At 34.7% G+C, this 17532-nt stretch overlaps 2 protein-coding genes and 1 long non-coding RNA gene across 9 annotated transcripts in view; 1 reads left to right on the top strand and 2 right to left on the bottom strand.

The window, feature by feature from the left end:
- Positions 1–297: 297 nt before the first annotated feature.
- LOC122531978 lies at positions 298–2271 on the bottom strand. Its single transcript, XR_006307429.1, has 4 exons — positions 2194–2271; positions 1955–2041; positions 1802–1876; positions 298–517 (listed from the first exon to the last, which is right to left on the bottom strand). It is a non-coding gene; the product is annotated as an uncharacterized LOC122531978 (long non-coding RNA).
- A 247-nt stretch (positions 2272–2518) lies between these two features.
- The window catches only part of LOC122531970 (SLIT-ROBO Rho GTPase-activating protein 1-like), a 45288-nt gene continuing 30274 nt past the window's right edge, over positions 2519–17532 (top strand). For 2 of the 5 annotated variants that reach the window (XM_043660355.1, XM_043660354.1), the window contains exons 1-2: positions 2519–3013; positions 3114–3318. Coding sequence is in view for 1 of the 5 variants with exons in the window: in XM_043660353.1 (XP_043516288.1) it covers positions 5775–5804; positions 10727–10901 (205 nt within the window). In the remaining 4 variants the exon portion in view is untranslated. Of the gene's footprint in view, positions 3014–3113; positions 3319–5759; positions 5805–10186; positions 10902–17532 lie in introns of those variants that run through there. The other 3 variants (XM_043660357.1, XM_043660353.1, XM_043660359.1) reach the window with 3 other exon arrangements.
- Positions 6760–9490, bottom strand: LOC122531973 (intraflagellar transport protein 74 homolog). 3 transcript variants are annotated; one of them, XM_043660366.1, is made up of 3 exons: positions 9441–9490; positions 8607–8891; positions 6760–8454 (listed from the first exon to the last, which is right to left on the bottom strand). In XM_043660366.1, exons 1-3 carry the CDS (start codon positions 9473–9475, stop codon positions 6930–6932), a joined length of 1845 nt encoding a protein of 614 aa, XP_043516301.1. In that variant the 5' UTR covers positions 9476–9490; the 3' UTR covers positions 6760–6929. The 3 variants fall into 3 exon arrangements, with proteins under 3 accessions (XP_043516301.1, XP_043516302.1, XP_043516300.1); XM_043660367.1 differs by lacking the exon at positions 9441–9490 and adding an exon at positions 9286–9316 and having other exon boundaries at positions 6761–8454; XM_043660365.1 differs by lacking the exon at positions 9441–9490 and having other exon boundaries at positions 6761–8454; positions 8607–9153.

Raw genomic sequence — 17532 nt, 5'->3', positions numbered from 1 at the left:
TATGCTAATTTATATTATGCCATTATATATTAAAAAGTATAACAAGGTTATTCTACTATAAAAGTTCGTTCCTACTATTATACCTATAATAAAAATTATATATTAACAGCTCAATTATGCTAATTTATATTATACTATTATATATTAAAAAGTATAACAAAGTTATTCTACTATAAAAGTTCGTTCCTACTATTATTATACCTATAATAAAAATTATATATTAACAGCTCAATTATGCTAATTATATATTAAAAAGTACAAAATGACAATTTTTCAAATTTTTCTCACCCATAATTATGCTATGATACAGATACGTTCTTTTCTGTTCGTTTCACGCAGCGAAAGGTTACGTCTGGCTGCTTTATATTGAATCGAAAGAGGAAGAAGGAAAAGGCAGAAATGTCCAGATGCGGTCGTATCGAAAGTAGCCGCATCAATAACGCCTATTCCATTTCCTAGCGTGACTGGAGATTTCGTATGCGACTGGCACCCTTTCGGGGCGAGTGTTTGCCTGTGGCTTAACGTCGGAGAAGGAGGTTAAAGAAGAGAGACGAAATTATTGCCTGGTGGGTAGTAAAATGCGGTGTAATGATGCCCCGCCGCGGGCATACTTAGCTAATTAAATCGTATAGGATACCTACTACTCGTATCGAGATTGGGTTACATCGGGGCATGCGAGTCGAGAGAAATCCTTCGAGGATTACACACATCTGAATAAATGTACGCGTTAGCCAAGTTACCCATTAAAGAGTGTTCTTGCTTATTATAAGAGCGTCATACTTACTAGTATGTCTACGATATATCTCGCGACGAAATCTTCGAAATTACAAAATGTAAATAAACTACGATGTTGATACATTTATGGGAAATTTAAGTTAATCAATGTACGAGAATTTTGATTGCTGCGTCGGAATGCTAGTTACCACTCGGCCGGAATGTTTGCTCGGATCAAATGAAACGAAGCCTGCAGTTATTACGAGGGTTCGTGGATAGACATACCAAGATAAATGGCGCGCCGAGAGGGACAGCTAAATTCGATACGGAACGAGGAAATTCTATAACGCGTCGCCCACAGTGATACGCGTACGAATCCACGGACTTGCCACGCTGCACGTCGAGGACATTAAGTCCCTGAATCGACACGGTAAACAGACGATCCGCGTTGTGGGCCAGGCGATGCCTAATCGAATTCACGGCTCGAATACATGGTCGGACATCATTGCCGATTTCTCGTGGTAATTCGATCGACTCGATACCTCCCTATCAGTATTCTCACATTACCCCATGGGAAAACGAAAACTCGCTACCATTTGCCCATTGTCCATTAACATTTGAAAACAATACTATTTTAGTATGCAGTCGTAATGCGTTTGCTCGTGTTAAATACTACAATTATCCCCGTGGCTTTAATTAATTTTAAACTTTAAGCTCAACAACTTAAACACCTTAAATAATAAACATTCTTTACGAGGTTAGGTCACATAGGTATGACAATAAATATTAATTCAACCTAGAATCTTGAATACTGACAATGCGGGCACGACATTGGTATTCACGGCCGAATCACGAGTTTAAGGTTTTGTCGCATTGCCAAACCCCTATTCTATTCACGGACACGCGTGATAACGATTATGGCGTGACCTTGATTATCTCCTTTTCGCAAGGTACTTTAAAATGTTTCGACAGATTTTTAATACTACTAACTGATACATCGGATTGATCTTTTCTAATAAAAGTTTTTCTATTGGAAAAACATTGAAATATCGATAACTTTTTGATATAAGTTGGTGCAATAACTCACATAAAAAATTCTGGAACAAACGAAGCAAATTAGTACTTTTCAAACGCGTCCTACGCCAATGCGGCTTTGTTTCATCTGTAAATTGTACATCGTATTTCTATAAAATCCAGAGCGAAAATCAATATTTTAATTTATATAAGGGTAATCTTTTACCTGGTATTAACAGTTACATGACGTTACTCTACTGTTCGAGAGATTTGCACTACTTTCATATTGCAAACTTCAAAGCATAATTCTAACCTGCAATATTGATTTTCATTAAATACAATTAAACGTTGCAGTTTCGAAATGCAATAAGAACTTAATTCCCAAAATATTACTAGCTTCAATATACAAAGTATAAAGTACAAAGAAACAATCTAAATTCACATTCTTTTGTGCATCATACGTACCAAACAATTACAACAAAAAGCAATCGCAAAGAACGGCAACAACCGCGAAGCATAGACTATAGAAGCTGCACGTGGTACCAAAACTGCGCTTGCGCATACCAGCGCTCCCTGACTTCACTTCGCTACAAGTAATGTAATGGCGCGGCGTATGCGCACGCGCGCGTGGGGGTCAAAATCTTTAAAATTGGCCGCGTGGTGGGGCAGATCGTGCGAATCCCAGAACAGAACGAATCCACGAACCGTTTCTGTAGGACGTGACAAGCGAACCGGCAAAGAGGGGAAAGACAGCAGTGGGGAATAAAAAGCGGCACGCTGTAGAGCAGAAGTGTGGAAGTGGGGCACGTGCCAACTTGCACACCTCGAAGCGCCGCGTGGTGGGGGCACGAGACCGGGGAGTAGGGGAAATGTGCATCTTAGAGCGCGGCGAACAGAATTTGAGGTAGTCTGCGAGCAAGCGAGCAAGTATGCGCTTGCGTGGCCCTCGGAGAGTTTTCTTCTCTTTTTGATTTCCATCTTTTTTTTCTCCCCTTGCCTGTTTTTATTCCTATTTTTCTTTCCTCTCCGTGTCTTTTGCCTACACCTTCTTTCTTCAAAACCGAGATCCAATCTCCGAGGGCCTACAACCGTCTATCCTGCCTCCTCCCTACCGATTCGACACGTTCAATTGAAATCACCGAGAGCAATCGTCCAGCCGAATTTCCAACTGATAATGCCGAACTGTCCAGATTGGATTGGAAACACGTACGGACCGAGATTCTCAAGTGACACCGAGACGAAATTCATCGAACCAATGAAATGTCCAACGAGTAACCTAATAACTGTAAGTACAACACAGAAAACCCATATACATATATTCAAAGAAGTTCGAAGTGTTCATTTGTAAATGAAACAAAAGATCATAGAAGAAATGTTTTTGCTAGTCACACACAATCTATCGCAATTCCATCACAAGGATCTAAAGTTGTATGTCGACTTAATCACCGATAAAATAAAGTTGGAATATTGTTTTTGACGGATTGTTGACGAATGTCGAAATCGGGAAAGGGAAAGGATTTGTGTAAATATACTTGTACATACTGAAAGAATATTAAACCTGTACAGAGAAAGAGAGAGACAGAAAGAGATGTAGAGTGCTGATGTTAAAAGTACAACGCTACTCAAGTCATATGCTCGGTGAATGAGAATTTCCTTCGAAGTTGACCAGTAGTCGGCACTGCAGATCGCACGCTATGATAACGAACAAAACAATCGCACAATATTTCATGACAAGTTTGGAATTCAATTATTTAAACAAAAGACGAAGATACATTTTGGAAACGCTGCTAAACACCAAGAGACCTATAACTGAAGCATGCAATAATATGGAGAAATTTGAAGAAGACCTGTCACCGCTTATACTGCTTTTTTTAATGGAACAAAGACTGCTGAAAAAACCATATTACGATTTTCACTTCATTGGTATGATAACTAATTTATTATTTGATCAAATAATGTGAAACTTTGAGAACATGTCGACTCTGCGATTAATGATTATTGGACATTAATGTAAATATATTTCCTTATATATGAGTGTATACATTTAGTGATAATTTAATTAGTCGTAAATTCATATATTATTTTAGAGCGTTAGAATTCGTAATTCGTAGTCAAATAATGTAAGGGATTGATAAAATTTTCGAAGATTTCCAAACACCGAGCTATTTATTAATTTAAGGATGATAATTTAATAATTTCGTATTTCGAGTTCCATTTTCCTTTCTTTTACTTCATTTATATCGTACAAGGAATGGAAAATATTTAGAGATTAATCTAAGAAGAGACAATACAACGATCTAGTCAACAAGTGATAAGAATTTAACATTCACTGCGAGAATCAAAAAACTCTAGAATCTAGTCAAGAAAAATGTAATTGCAATCTAGTCAAAAAATCGAGTCACTAAAAGGCTTAATCTAGTCATAAAGTACTACGTTCTAGTCATTATTTTTTAGTCATTCACATTAGTGCCACGGATCTCGAAAATTTCGAGATAAATTCTCTCAAATTTTCTCGTGGATTATTAGAAATTAATATTTAATTTAGTTTCACGTAACATCAACGAGGCTGTGTGCATACTTTCTCGTGTATCCTTTCTTTATGTTTCTAGTCAACTTCTAGTCGTTCTCTTCATTTAATACGTAAGTATCGTAAGTATCAATATATATTTCTCAAAGAATATGCAGGCCACAAGTAAATGCAATTTTTAAATTTTTATTTCAAAGTATTCTATAGTCGCGTGACATATTGCTTATTTAAACATTATGAACATTTCGCAAATAGATAATCCGTGGATATGATGCCATACGAAAGTTAAGTCGTGAAGATATGTCATACTCACCTCTTATAATCATAAAAAAATGTCATTAAAAAAATGGTTAAGAATATGCAGTGTATATTGTCTACTCGTATTAGTGTAATTTATTATTAACTAAGTTAGTATTCTATTTATTTCAGGGAATGTGCCAGTAATCAATCTCATTGTATTATCGCACAGATTTATGGTGAAAAATTGCTTAATCCAAAAACATAAAATTCCAATAGTTGTATAAAATAAATAAAATTTTTTAAATAATTTATTCCAAAATTAATTATATGAACGATTATCGATAAAAGTAGAAAAATCTTACCTACATATGATATAATAACATCGATTTTTTGCCAAAATCTTGCGATTCAGTAAGTAAAATTTAAACGTTTAAATTTCTTAAAATGTCCTTCAAGGTAGCTAATTATCTTTTACGATTAAATTATTATATGTATATATTCTTTAATAATTTTAAAACGAAAAGATTATTAAATAAAAATTTAACAAATCTATAGTATAAAAAATATAGTTTTAGACAAAAAGTATTACAGGGCTGTGTTTAATAATTAAGAATAATTTTATATTAATTAATTGGCTCTACTTCCGAAATTGTCTATACTCCGATTTTGCTAAAATTTGAAAATAATTTCATTTTGCATAAGAACAACGTTTACAAGATTGGATTCAAAATTTTGTAAAAAAACAATTTCAACAATTTCAACAAACTTTTAAATCACTGAAAATCTTTCTCGTAAATATTATTTTTATCTTAAACAAACCTATTTTCCAAATTTTAGTTAGATAAATACGAAATTTATCTAAAATTTTACATATTTTTTGAGTCTTCAAGAATCCTTTTCGTAAACATTATTTGCAAAATTATTGCAAATTATATGCATAATGAACGTATTTTCTTAGAATAAATTAGACATTTTATTTAATGTCATTTCTTATCTAAATTAATCCATTAGTATACTTTGATAACATCTAGTCTGAATATATCAACAGTTAACTTACAGGGTGTTCCATTTTTTCTGACAAAATTTTTTTAATTTATATATTATACAGAAAAACATTCTATTATACTATATTAGATTTAATCTTAAATTCATTTATTTCAAAATAATATAAAAATTTATTCATTGTATACGTTTAGTGACTATCATTTTGTAATGAATTCTAGTCAAGTTAGTACATAAATTATTATTAATATAAGAGTGGTATCTAGTCAATGAATCCATGGACACTAACTCGAACAGTTTAAACCAGGTTTAAAAACTTATTTATTTGAAAAAAAATTAATTAATATAGAAAAAAAGTAATATAAAGTAATAATTTTTATATTTAAGTAAATATTTATAATTTTTAATATTTAATTTAATATACATTTTGGAATTTTATGTTCAATCGTGCAATTTCTTTTTACGTTTAACTTGGCAAACTTAGTAGAGTATTTGATCTCAGTTCATGGATAATAAATCTAGTCTACTAGATCTACTAAAGTAAACAGTAAAATTAGAATTACTAAATTTAAAACGTAATCAAAAATAATTTGAGGAACCTTTGACTTAATGGTTTGCGTATCAACCTAACAACAGGCTATATGATACATTGTATATGGTTTAATTACAGTAAAGTATATGTTAAAATAAGTATTATTTATAAGATAGTTTATAACATATACAATTAAGATACATTTTTATTGTAAGGATTTAGAATGTAAGATCATTATATGTGTACTCGTACTTATTTCATCATTCATCATTTTATTTACTACGATTTGCCGTGTTGTGTGCCGTGTGTGTATGTGTATGTTTATTTCAAATATTTATTTATTGAATATTTATGATAGTAATATAAATCGCGATTTATATATTTTTTGTTTATTTATTGCCGCTAGTTTTGCAAACTTTTTGTATTCAAACATTTGTGTTACCTATTGTTTCATGTACAAGTCATTAACTTAAATAACACTGTAAGTATCCAATCGTTTCACTAATCACTTATGTTTGTAACTGCTCTAAATTACACTACTACGAACTTTTCTTCAAATATTTTTTTAAAATACTTTAAATAAAATTGTAATCGTAGAAAACCATATTTTACATTTATTTAATTATCTACCTATGTCTTATACCTTATGTTCCTACATCTTATTCTATAATTAAAAAAATGCTAGAATCTAAATGATTAAACTTTTATTTATTTATTTACGTTATTTCATTTATACAAATAAGATGAAAGATAATATACAGTATATTCTATATAGAGTATACTACAATAAAGTGAGTTGGAGAGGTGTGAAAAACTAGAAAAAAAGAAAAGTAGAAAGAAAGAAAAAATTTGACTTACAGAAACTACAAATATTAGTTACTACAAATTGATTCTAAATAGTTAATAAATAGTTTTCAAATTTTCTTTCAACATAGAATTATAAATATTTATTGAATTAAAAGTATCTTTTCTTATTGGATCATAGTTACCACGTTCCTTTTCTTTGATAATGAAATCTTGAATCTTTTTATGTTCTTCTAGTAAGTTGTCCATAGTATTTTCTAATACACTAATTTGAGTGTATATGTCATTATCTTTCAAATGTTGTTTTATTTCATCACATTCAAACTTAATTGTTTTAATTTCTTCTTCACACTCTAATTGCTGATGTTTCAATTGCTCACATTCTGCTATCAGTTGTCCTTGTTTTAATGTCAATTTAGCTCTTAAACTTTCTAGATCTTCTGGAATTATTGATTTACTATCTTTATTGCCCATTCGTCCATTAAGATCAGCAAATTCCATTTGAAGTCTTTGCTCTAATGTTTCCATTTCGCTAAAAATTTGTTGCAACTTTAAATTTTCTTTTATCAATTTTTCGAAACTTTGATCATTGTTAATATATTCGTATTCATTAAAGAGTGGTAAATTATTCAAAATAGCCATTTCATCGTTTCCTATAAAATTAATATCAATGTTTAACATATTTGAAATATTTTCCATATAGTCAACTATTGTATTTTCTAGTCTATTCATTTTTTTGGATTCATCCTCCTTATTTTGCTCAAAAGAATTCATAAATTCTTCTATAATTTCTTCTCGCTTACGAAGTTCTTTGTATTTCATTTGTTTTTCAGTTTGAGTATCTTCCATATCTGTTTCCAATTGCTCTAATTTTTGTTCAATTTCCTGTATCTGTTTCTTTTTTTCAGTTAGCTGAGCTTCAGCAGCTGCAATATCCATATTATCCTGTTTAATTTTCTTCAACAGTTTTTCTCTTTCCTCTTCCGGTGAGACTCTATGTCTCTCTTCTTCTCTCAATTTATCCCTTTTTTCTTCAGTTTCTATTATTTTCAAATGCAACTTAACTGCTTCCTGTTTTAATGGTGATAACGTTATTTCTTCTTCCAAATAAGCTTGTTCTTTATACAATTCATCCAATTTTTGTTGCAACGCATTTGCTTTCTCTTGCAATTTTTCTTTTTCTTTTGATAACTCATCATATTGTTCTTTCATGTTAGAGTCCATACTGTCTATAAGCCGATCAGTCCTCCTCCTCTCGTCCTCTAACTGTTTTTCTATTTTAGTTAACTTCTGCTCTAACTTTTTTCTTTCTTCAAACATATTTTCAATTTTTACTAAATTTTGTTCATTCTTTGTAGCAAGTTCTTCAGTCTCTTCTTCAATGATTTCTTTTCCAACATCAGATGTCATTTTATCAACAATGATATTGTAATCAGCCAACTGCCCTTGCAAAGCTGTTAATTCCATAGCTAAATCTTTAGCTCTTTTGTCATAATGTATATAAGTAGCTCTTTCCTTGGTTTGATCTTCAATATCTTTCACAATAATAGCAATTTCTTGATTTAATTCTCTGATTTTCAATTGCAAAAGTCCAATATAATATCGTTTATCTAGTATTTGTCTGGAAATAGAAGATTTAAATTAGAAAATTAAATTTTATGGTCCCATTAAATTTGTTACAATAATATTGATGTTATGATTAATCTTTCAGTTGTATAAATTACGAAATGTAAAAAACATGTGTTATGAAAAATAGGAAAATTATCTTTTTACCTGGTCATTGATAATCCTCTAGCTGTTCCAGGCCTAAGACCAGCGACTCCATGTTGAGTGATTGGCCTTTCCATAATGTTTATATTCATTTGACCAGGCAAAGAAAATCCTGGATTAATAAATCCAGTACTAGTTGAACTAATTGTACTCAACCTTGAAGTACTTGTTGGTATTTGATTAAATGCAGCCAAAGATGATGGTGGTCTTGCCAATACATTTTGACCAGGTGTACCTGGTCGAGCAGTTCCAGTGACATAAAACTCTCCTGATTCATTCTTCACACCTCTGTAAAATTTGTCAAATTTACTTTGTAAAGGAATACTTGTCTGCGGTCTTTGCATCGCGGTAGTTTATTTGAAATATTTGGTCACTTTATCAGATATAGGAATGCTTTTAATCTATTAAAAAACAGCAACTTCTGTAGGTATACAAGTAACTGACATTATTTCGCTAGAGAACTGTGTAATTCTTCTATTTTGCATTTGATTGCCATAGAAACGAATCCATACAATTGAATATAAATTGGATATAAATAGAAATTAATATACTAAAATATAATCTATATATTATTGTATAAAGGAAATATACAGTGATTTTTAATGATAAAAATGAAACTATAATAATTTTAAGAAAAAAACTTTTCCAAAAAATATTTCTAATATACATGCATTTTTTTTACCAGATCAAGTAGAATAAAGAAAAAAAAAACATTATTAAATATATATAGTCGAAACGACTATTCTAACAATCATTTTTAAAAATTCATGAAAAATATATTGGATAAAATTGTTTAATTTTTCGAATAAATTACTATTTTACCAACAGTGATATTACCTACTATAGATATAAAAAGTATTCTGAAATATCATCAGATGTCATTAATAATCATTTTTTTAAATTCAAAAATTTCTCTCTACTTCTATTTCATCAGTTTTATAAATATACATGTATGTCTGTTGATCATTATATTTCATGAACATTTCATTTATCTCCATAATTCTCCAACATTTACGCGATCAATATCTTATTCTAACATCCCCGTTCTAATAAATTATTACCCCACTCGATTCAATTTTTCGCTCCATCTGTTGGCACAATTGGCCAACTAAATAAAATAAAAATTCAAATTCAAGTAGCGCCAAAGCGCAAACAGATGGCAGCAGGGTAGACGTTACTGAAGGGATTGAAAATGGCGATGATAATGCGAGGATAATGTAGGAAGTGATGATGTGAGGAAAGGTTGTGCGTTTCGTCTCAGAGTCGCTGCCTAGACTCATCAGTGGGGCTGATGGCAGCGACTCCTTACCCCAGACGCTTGTTGTTGTAACTATTCGCTAGGCTGGATNATGGTCACCCATCCTAGCGGTTCCGCACTCTGTTTGCTTAACATCGAATATCGGTTGACTTCGACGCTAGGCGCACAGCCATTTGCGGCTTGTACAAGTTGGTGTTCGAAACTCGTACTCGAGGAACTATAGGTCGCTACATTACCGCCCGGAGCAGCCAGTTGCTAAGCAACAAAAGTGACGCGGCGTGGTGGCCGAGTGGCAATGCACGTCGGTGACGGCGACGGCGACGGTGATGGCGGTAGCGACGCCGATCCCCCAAACTCGAATTAATATACCAGTAGTCCAAGAATATCTTTAGTGTACTCCGGTATAGCCAGAAACCAATCGGCGTTGCCACAGTAACCCGCGTCGTAGATACGTTCCACCCGTGGCATCGCGATTCGCCCCGTCGACGTATAAACCGATCAAACTGCCGTTCACTCGTGTTACACACATACATACACACGCACGCTGCTGCGTTCACGTTGGCATTTCTTCTTTGGCGCTTGCCTTTTTCTTTCTTTTTTTTTCTTCTCCCTCTGTTTCTTTCTTTCTCTCCTTCTTCATTTTCCTCCTCTTGCCCTTTTGCTCAATAGACCGTGGCAGTGTTCGTATGCACACGTTCGCTGGCACATGTAGCTCGGCGATAGCGCATCTAGTGCAGATCGTAGAAAGGTATCAACCGTGCTGCCCGGTAAACCGGTTTCTCACCAACCGACCAGCCAACCGGTGACCTCCTCGTGCTTAAGAATGTTTTAAACTGTGACAAGTATTTCGTGTTCACGTTCATAGAAAACCGTGTCGGCTCCGTGCGTGCGTGAACGCGGGACGAGAAAACCCCGGCGGGGTTACGACGGAGATCGGGACGCCGTTTGCACGAACACCGACATGGACGAAGAAGAAATCGACGGCGTGAAGTCGCCCATCAAGAGGCTTGGCTCCACGCGGAAGCTGCTCGTCTTTAACAGTAAGTTGTAACCATGCACTTGTCATCTATCTCGTTCTCTTTCTCTCTGTCTCTCTTTCTTTTCACTTCTTACCTTTTGTACTCGCTTCAGTTTTCCCTTTCTCTCCTTTTGCTAACAGAAAAAAATTTCTGACTGATATTTTACGTCGATCATAAATTGCGCAGTTTAACGCAATTTAAAATTGAAGCTTTTCACGATAACAACGTCGATATTTATTGCAATGTTCTATCGTAGATTTTTCCTTCGAGCATCATCGTAATTTGCCTTTTTCAACGTCTAATTTACAAAATTGCTAAATTTTGCCCCATCGTCGCGAGCAGATTCGAAATGAAGGTATAGATTTGCGCTGTTGGTTTGAAATACGCACACTCGGCGGCGTGGTTCGAGCTGAAGAGCAATTTATTTCTACGAAACTCGTTCCCAACGTCCATTGGAATGCGTGCATCTGCTCGATTGACCGGGAAGATGTAATTTCCTTCATTCATACATCGATAAAACAGCAAACGCCGACGTTTCTCTCTCGTTTTTTTTTTTTTTTTTTTTTTTTTTCCATTGTAAAAAAAGCTTTTTTTTTTTTTTTTTTTTTTTTTTCCCCAAAGCGTTTGACTTGCGGGAACGTATAAAAAAGCTTAGCGACTATATGGTCAACAGATGTTACAAAATCTCATTATAACGTGCGCTCGATGGCGCGAGGCACCTCGGCGGTGCTTTTGCTAGCTTTCGAAGAATGACGTGACGTGTCGATGTTTTTATATTCGGAATGCCATTTATTTGTGCATCTTGCTGCATGCACTGTATTTCAAAGCCTGTGATGTTCCACCACCAGAAAGAATTATCTCATCCGCTTTAATTCAACAGAAAAAATTTTGTCCTCCCAACCTATTCGGATGAAATAATCATCTGATGATACGTGAAAGCACGAATTGTTAGGGGAAAAGAAAAAAAAAAGAAAAACGATCGACGACATAACTGAAGAACATTCATTTGTTAACACGTCGAGTGCCGAGGCAGTTTTTAGCGAACTCGTTCCAAAATGGTGTACAGTTCGAGAAGTGCGTAAAACTTGTGTACTTTTTAGCTTTCAGAGAGTTTGAAATTTATTTGTTACTAACGAAAGAGGCAGAAACTTCGTTCGCGAGGTCCAAATTTGGCACACACGGGACTCGACGTGTTAACAGCGTCGCGGTAAATTACAAATTGCAAATTGCCATTATCAGCCAGAGTATTGTACAGCATAATCGAATAAAGACTATTACACCCTTTGTGGAATGCTCAGTGCATTCGAAGGTTGCGTTAGACGTACCTAGTTACCAGCATGCTTGAGTTATATGCGCTATACATGCATCTGTACGGGTGACAGGCTTCGGCTTCGCACTTCGAACAGTATAGAAATTATAATGCAATCGACATTAAGTTTCCTAAGAGAGGATTTATTATAAAATTATCCGAATGTCGTGAAAAAGATTTCTCTGAAAGAAATACCTTCTTTTGATATCGTTTATTACAATATTTAGGTTTTCATAATGTATCGTCCGGTTGTTGATTAATAATTTTTATATATAAAATTGCTTCTATGTTTCAAGTAACGAGAGAAAGGAAAACCTTTGTTTCCCTCGATCAATGAACGTGATCGTGTAACACCTATCGTCATTCGGCGGGGCAAATGAGGCGGTTGCACGTCTCTCGGTTGAAATGTTGGCGCGTTAGAAATTGCCTCGTCTGCATATTAAAAGTCGTGGGAAGCAACAGGAATAGATTTCACGGTATCCTGAAAGAACTCTCGCACGTTCGATCTCTGTCTCTTCATTGTCTGTTATCTCGTAAATGTGTACTTATTGTATATGCAATACATACAACAACGTAACAATTTATACAACCATATTGGATCGGAAATTATGTGAAATTACAACAAATGAATTAAAAGTAGAAAATATAATCTTCATATATATGTATATGAAGATTATATATATGCGTCGATAAAACAGCAGAAATTAAATAAATTTCGAAAATTATCATCCAATTATTTATTTTATTCGCTAGTATAACAAGTCAAGTTAAAGCTACGTTTACATATATATGCGTCGATAAAACAGCAGAAGTTAAATAAATTTCGAAAATTATCATTTAATTATTTATCTTATTTGCTAGTGCAACAAGTCAAGTTAAAGCTACGTTTATATATATATATATATATATATATATATATATATAAACACTAGTGTTACACTAGTGAATAAGATAAATAATTGAATGATAATTTTCGAAATTTATTGAACTTCTGCTGTTTTATCGACGCAGCATAAAACGTGTCGCTCTTTCATACAAAAAGTCCATTCGGTCGGAAGTTCCCAGAAGAACGTACATCGGATGCCCATCCCTGTTTCCGTTTACAAACTTCCAAGGTTGTTTTTATTTTATTTTAACACGCGTACTGCCCCATCCCACACCGGTTTTTTTTTCCCTCCCCCTTGGTGAACACCGCTCGCGCTAAACACTCTCAGACGCAACGTAGACGCGCGTCTATACATATTCTTTGATTCCTTCTCCCCCCGCCCCTTGGGGCGCATGCGCACATTCCAGTTGCCCTCTGTGACTCCTTCCATACGGCGGTTGTGCCCGACTGCGCCGACCGTTTCCTCTATGCATTCTGATTTTTGTGTTTGTACCCGCACGGTTGCAACATTGTCTGCTTTAATATCGATTTTAGTGACCTGCCCGCTACGCGGAGCTTGCCACCGCCGTGCCGGCAAATGCGTCGTTTGACATATTTCTGTTTATTTCCTGAATATCTCAACTACACTGTGCTATCATCTCTCTTCGGTTCTACTACGAATACAATATGTTCAATAAATATTATTAAAATGGTATAGGTAGATTCCTGAATATTTCGCTTTTATCGTTCAATGTAAATTCATTGCCTTTTCACGAATAAAGCATTCCAAGAAAGGAAAGAGATACATACTAAAATAAAGGAGTGGGAAGCATGCTCAAGTTTATTATAAAGTTTGTTAATTAATGAAAATAACAGTAATCAACAGGGGAAGCGTTCAAAGAAAAATTCTGTCGTTATTTTGCCCAATAAGTTCGTCGAACAAATCTGAATAAAAAGCGGAGGGCAAAAAGGGAACTTCCTGCTTTGTGCGACAGATGTTTTTACGGACAGATCATTTTTAGTGTCGATAGATAGAAGACGATATCTATCCCAGCCAGTGAAAGATATATTTTCTTTCACGCGGATACTATTGTGATTACACGTCCTATTTAAACATTAACTCCCTCCCCCCTCCAAAAAGAAAAAATTCTATCTTTACAAAACTATTATTATATGTTTCAAATCTGAAATCTTTGGGCATATTGTAATCTCTTTGAAATAACTTCAAGGATATTTTCGATTTGATTTTCCCGATCTATAAATACGATGAACGAAAGTTCAGTCTCTCGACTGTCGTGGAACAAGAAAATCTACACGTACACAGGATGGCGTGATTATTTGGTGCACACGTGTAGCAAGGCCATTCATTTTAGTTCAGCTCATTAGCGACCAAGTTCCACCGAGATAGAAGCGGAGGAATCACAAAGAAATATCTCCCTAGCGTTTATATCATTGTTGGATTAATTAACCAGTGGCGTGCGTAAATTTTGATCTAGATGCACGACGTTAACTATCAGGACAAGCGGCTAATTGAGATAAATCGCTCGGGAAGAGGATCGGATAATTCCTTCGTAACTACGATCACGATGCCGTGTATATAAGGCGCATTCACGTTCTGAAAAATAATTACGAGATGAAGAACGCTGCCTCACCGGGTAGATTACGAACTTGCAGGAGGAAATGTCACGAGTTGTATAGAAACACCAATAGAGTTCGCTAACGAGCCGAAGTTGGGTTGCTGGCATTTAACACTAACGATACATGTGTACACGAGAAGATGCATGCTGCAATTTAAATTGATTCCATTTCTCGGTATATATGTATATATATATATATACAAAAAAATTGCATACTTCTCCGATTAAGAATATAAAGTGGTAAAATAATAATTACTTAATCTTTTATAGAACAATTAATACGTTGTCTCTTATTTAATTTTAATAATCGTCTCTTATTTAATATGTATATCACGGACACTGTGTCGGGAAAATTAAATAAGACAACGTATTAATTAATTCTGTAAAAGATTAAGTAATTATTATTTCATCACTTTATATTCTTTATATTCTTAAGAAGTATGCAATTTTTTTTTTTTTTTTTTTTTTAATAACAAAGAACTATGATCGATATAAATATGAAAATAACGTAGAAAAATGTGTATGATATTTGTATTTGTGTTGGTCTGGGATACATAGAAATTTAAAAATTATACGAAAATCGTGCATGGACATTGTTTCACATTTACGTGGGTCAACAGATTTTTTAGATACATACGTGCACGGTAAGAAGGCCAAGTGGTATTGAATTTGCACGCTTATCTGGACGAAGGTCGGAACCCCGAACGATCTCTGTAGCTTTAAAATAGCGGTACTACGTAACGATCACATGAATAGAGGTTCAGTTTTAGAATAGAACACACACTGAATGAACTTCGTCTATACTACAACTAACTAATAATTCTCAAAATTAAAATTACCATTTAAAAGGATAGTAATGACAGTTATAATAATAATTATTATTATTATAAAACTGTAATAATAACAATTAACGCTGCCACGTGATGATCGTGAGGATTAAATTGTTGAAATAATTAAAGCTTAGTTCAGCTTGGCAAATGTGAAAATAGACATTGATGAAGCATAAATCTGTACGGTGGTGACCTTCGTGGAAATAATCAAAAATTTAAATTGAAGGAGAAACGACATTGGCCGTCGTTTATTCGCCATAAGATTAGCGGCATCAATGAAATGGCGCGGTATCCCATTGAACCACTTGGCTGAGTCAGTCAATTGCGAACGTGCTAGGTTCAAAGTGCATTTTTTATGAGTGCTTTTATGATGTTTCAGATTTAATACACGATTACGTTTGAAACAAATACAGTTTCAAACGAAGGGCCATCGCGATCAGAAATAAATTAAAAAAAAAAATATTAATTTCTAGACATTTTTTTGAAGTATAATGGTATTTTCATTCGAATCAAATTCATGTGCTTAATTTTGAGTACTATTTCGTCCCGTATTTTTATATTTATAAAATTAATAACGAAAAATAGCTTTTATTAAAAATTTGAAAATTTAATTGAACCGTATACAAAATTATGAAATGTTCATTGACTTTGATCGTATAATCTCCAACGTAATTATGTAAAGTCAAAATAAACCCGTACTGTTTTTATTCAGATTTTTAAGATATTGAGAAATGAAAAGAAAACAGTTTAGCCGGCATGTCAGATAGCCAAAGAGCGATAAGGCAAATGGGGGGGAAAAAAAAGTGCAGAACTAACAGTCGTGGCGACCTGACGATAAGTTAAGTCGATGGTAAGATGATCCCCGAGTGCCTTCGGAGTGGTCGATGAAAAGCAATTTGTTCATCGAACGCTGAGCACACGACTGTACGAGCAAACAAGATCCACTTTTATATCAAGTGCAATCCTTTCTCTCTCGATCTCTCGAATGATTTTTCGAAAGGCCAAAAAAAAACGACAGCTATTAATTTTATGAACTACAGTTCGTGTTATATTAAAATCATAAAATTTATTCAATTTAACGTTTTTAATCGTACTTTGTCTCAATCGAATGTAAATGCAAATGCAAGTGTAATGTAACGTGGAATAATACTTGGAGGTTATCGAAATCGTGAGAAAACGTAAGTATAGGTTAGTTGGAAAGCCGGGCGCGTGGCGCTGAGGTGGTGGTTACACGATTATGTTTAAATGTTTGTCGACCAAGCGAGAAGTACAATCGGACGCGTGTATCCCGTGAGATAATCGCGTTGAAAGAAGAGTAGTACGTACATACGTGGTTCTACCACGTGGTTCTACGGAGGGGGATAGAAAACCAGGACCCCAGCGAGTATGAGAAAACATACACGAGTGAGCGCGAGCAGAGCCAGAGAGTAACGTACATACACACGATGGACACGTGCACTCCGTTTGATCAGAGTCACAGTCACGGTCACGCTTCGAGGGTTGGACGAGTCTATATAGAACACCACGGTGGGAGACTGGTGTACAGAGAGTATAACCATGCAGCGAGAGAAACGAGGAGAGAAACAAAAGCGGTGGCGCGAGTAACACTCATTGATTCCCCTACCAACGCCGTGGCCACCTCTTTTGCACCGTTTCGCCCCGCTTTATTCCTATTATTTCATCTCTGTTCGTTATGTCTCTTTCCTGCCGCTGGGCCGTCTCATTAACCCTCTCCCTCTTCAATTGTTATCTCTGTCGGTCGTCCTCTGTCGGCTATCTCTGTCGTTCTCGTTACGTTCGCACGATATACACTTTCCGCCCGACGCTTCGACAACAGTATTACGCGATTCAGTTGATTTCGAAACGGTGCACACACCGGGCGAGCGCGGAATTTCTCTGATGTATAATCGGTTTTCTACAGGCTCGTCCCCCTTTTCCGTTTGCAAGTGAAACGCTTTCAACGTAGAAAGTTCCCTGGCCGATTCGGCTTTAACAACTTGGAGTGTGTTCT

Source organism: Frieseomelitta varia, unplaced genomic scaffold (genome assembly GCF_011392965.1).
Source record: "Frieseomelitta varia isolate USP_RPSP 00005682 unplaced genomic scaffold, Fvar_1.2 scaffold_429, whole genome shotgun sequence".
NCBI lineage: Eukaryota > Metazoa > Arthropoda > Insecta > Hymenoptera > Apidae > Frieseomelitta > Frieseomelitta varia.
This window is presented reverse-complemented; position numbering and strand designations above follow the sequence as displayed.

Coding starts and splice junctions, on each gene's coding strand:
- LOC122531973 (XM_043660365.1), bottom strand. CDS start 8,947: ATGCAAAGACCGCAGACAAGTATTCCTTTACAAAGTAAATTTGACAAA. Junction 8,455..8,606: donor AGAGGATTATCAATGACCAG/GTAAAAAGATAA, acceptor TTCTATTTCCAG/ACAAATACTAGATAAACGAT.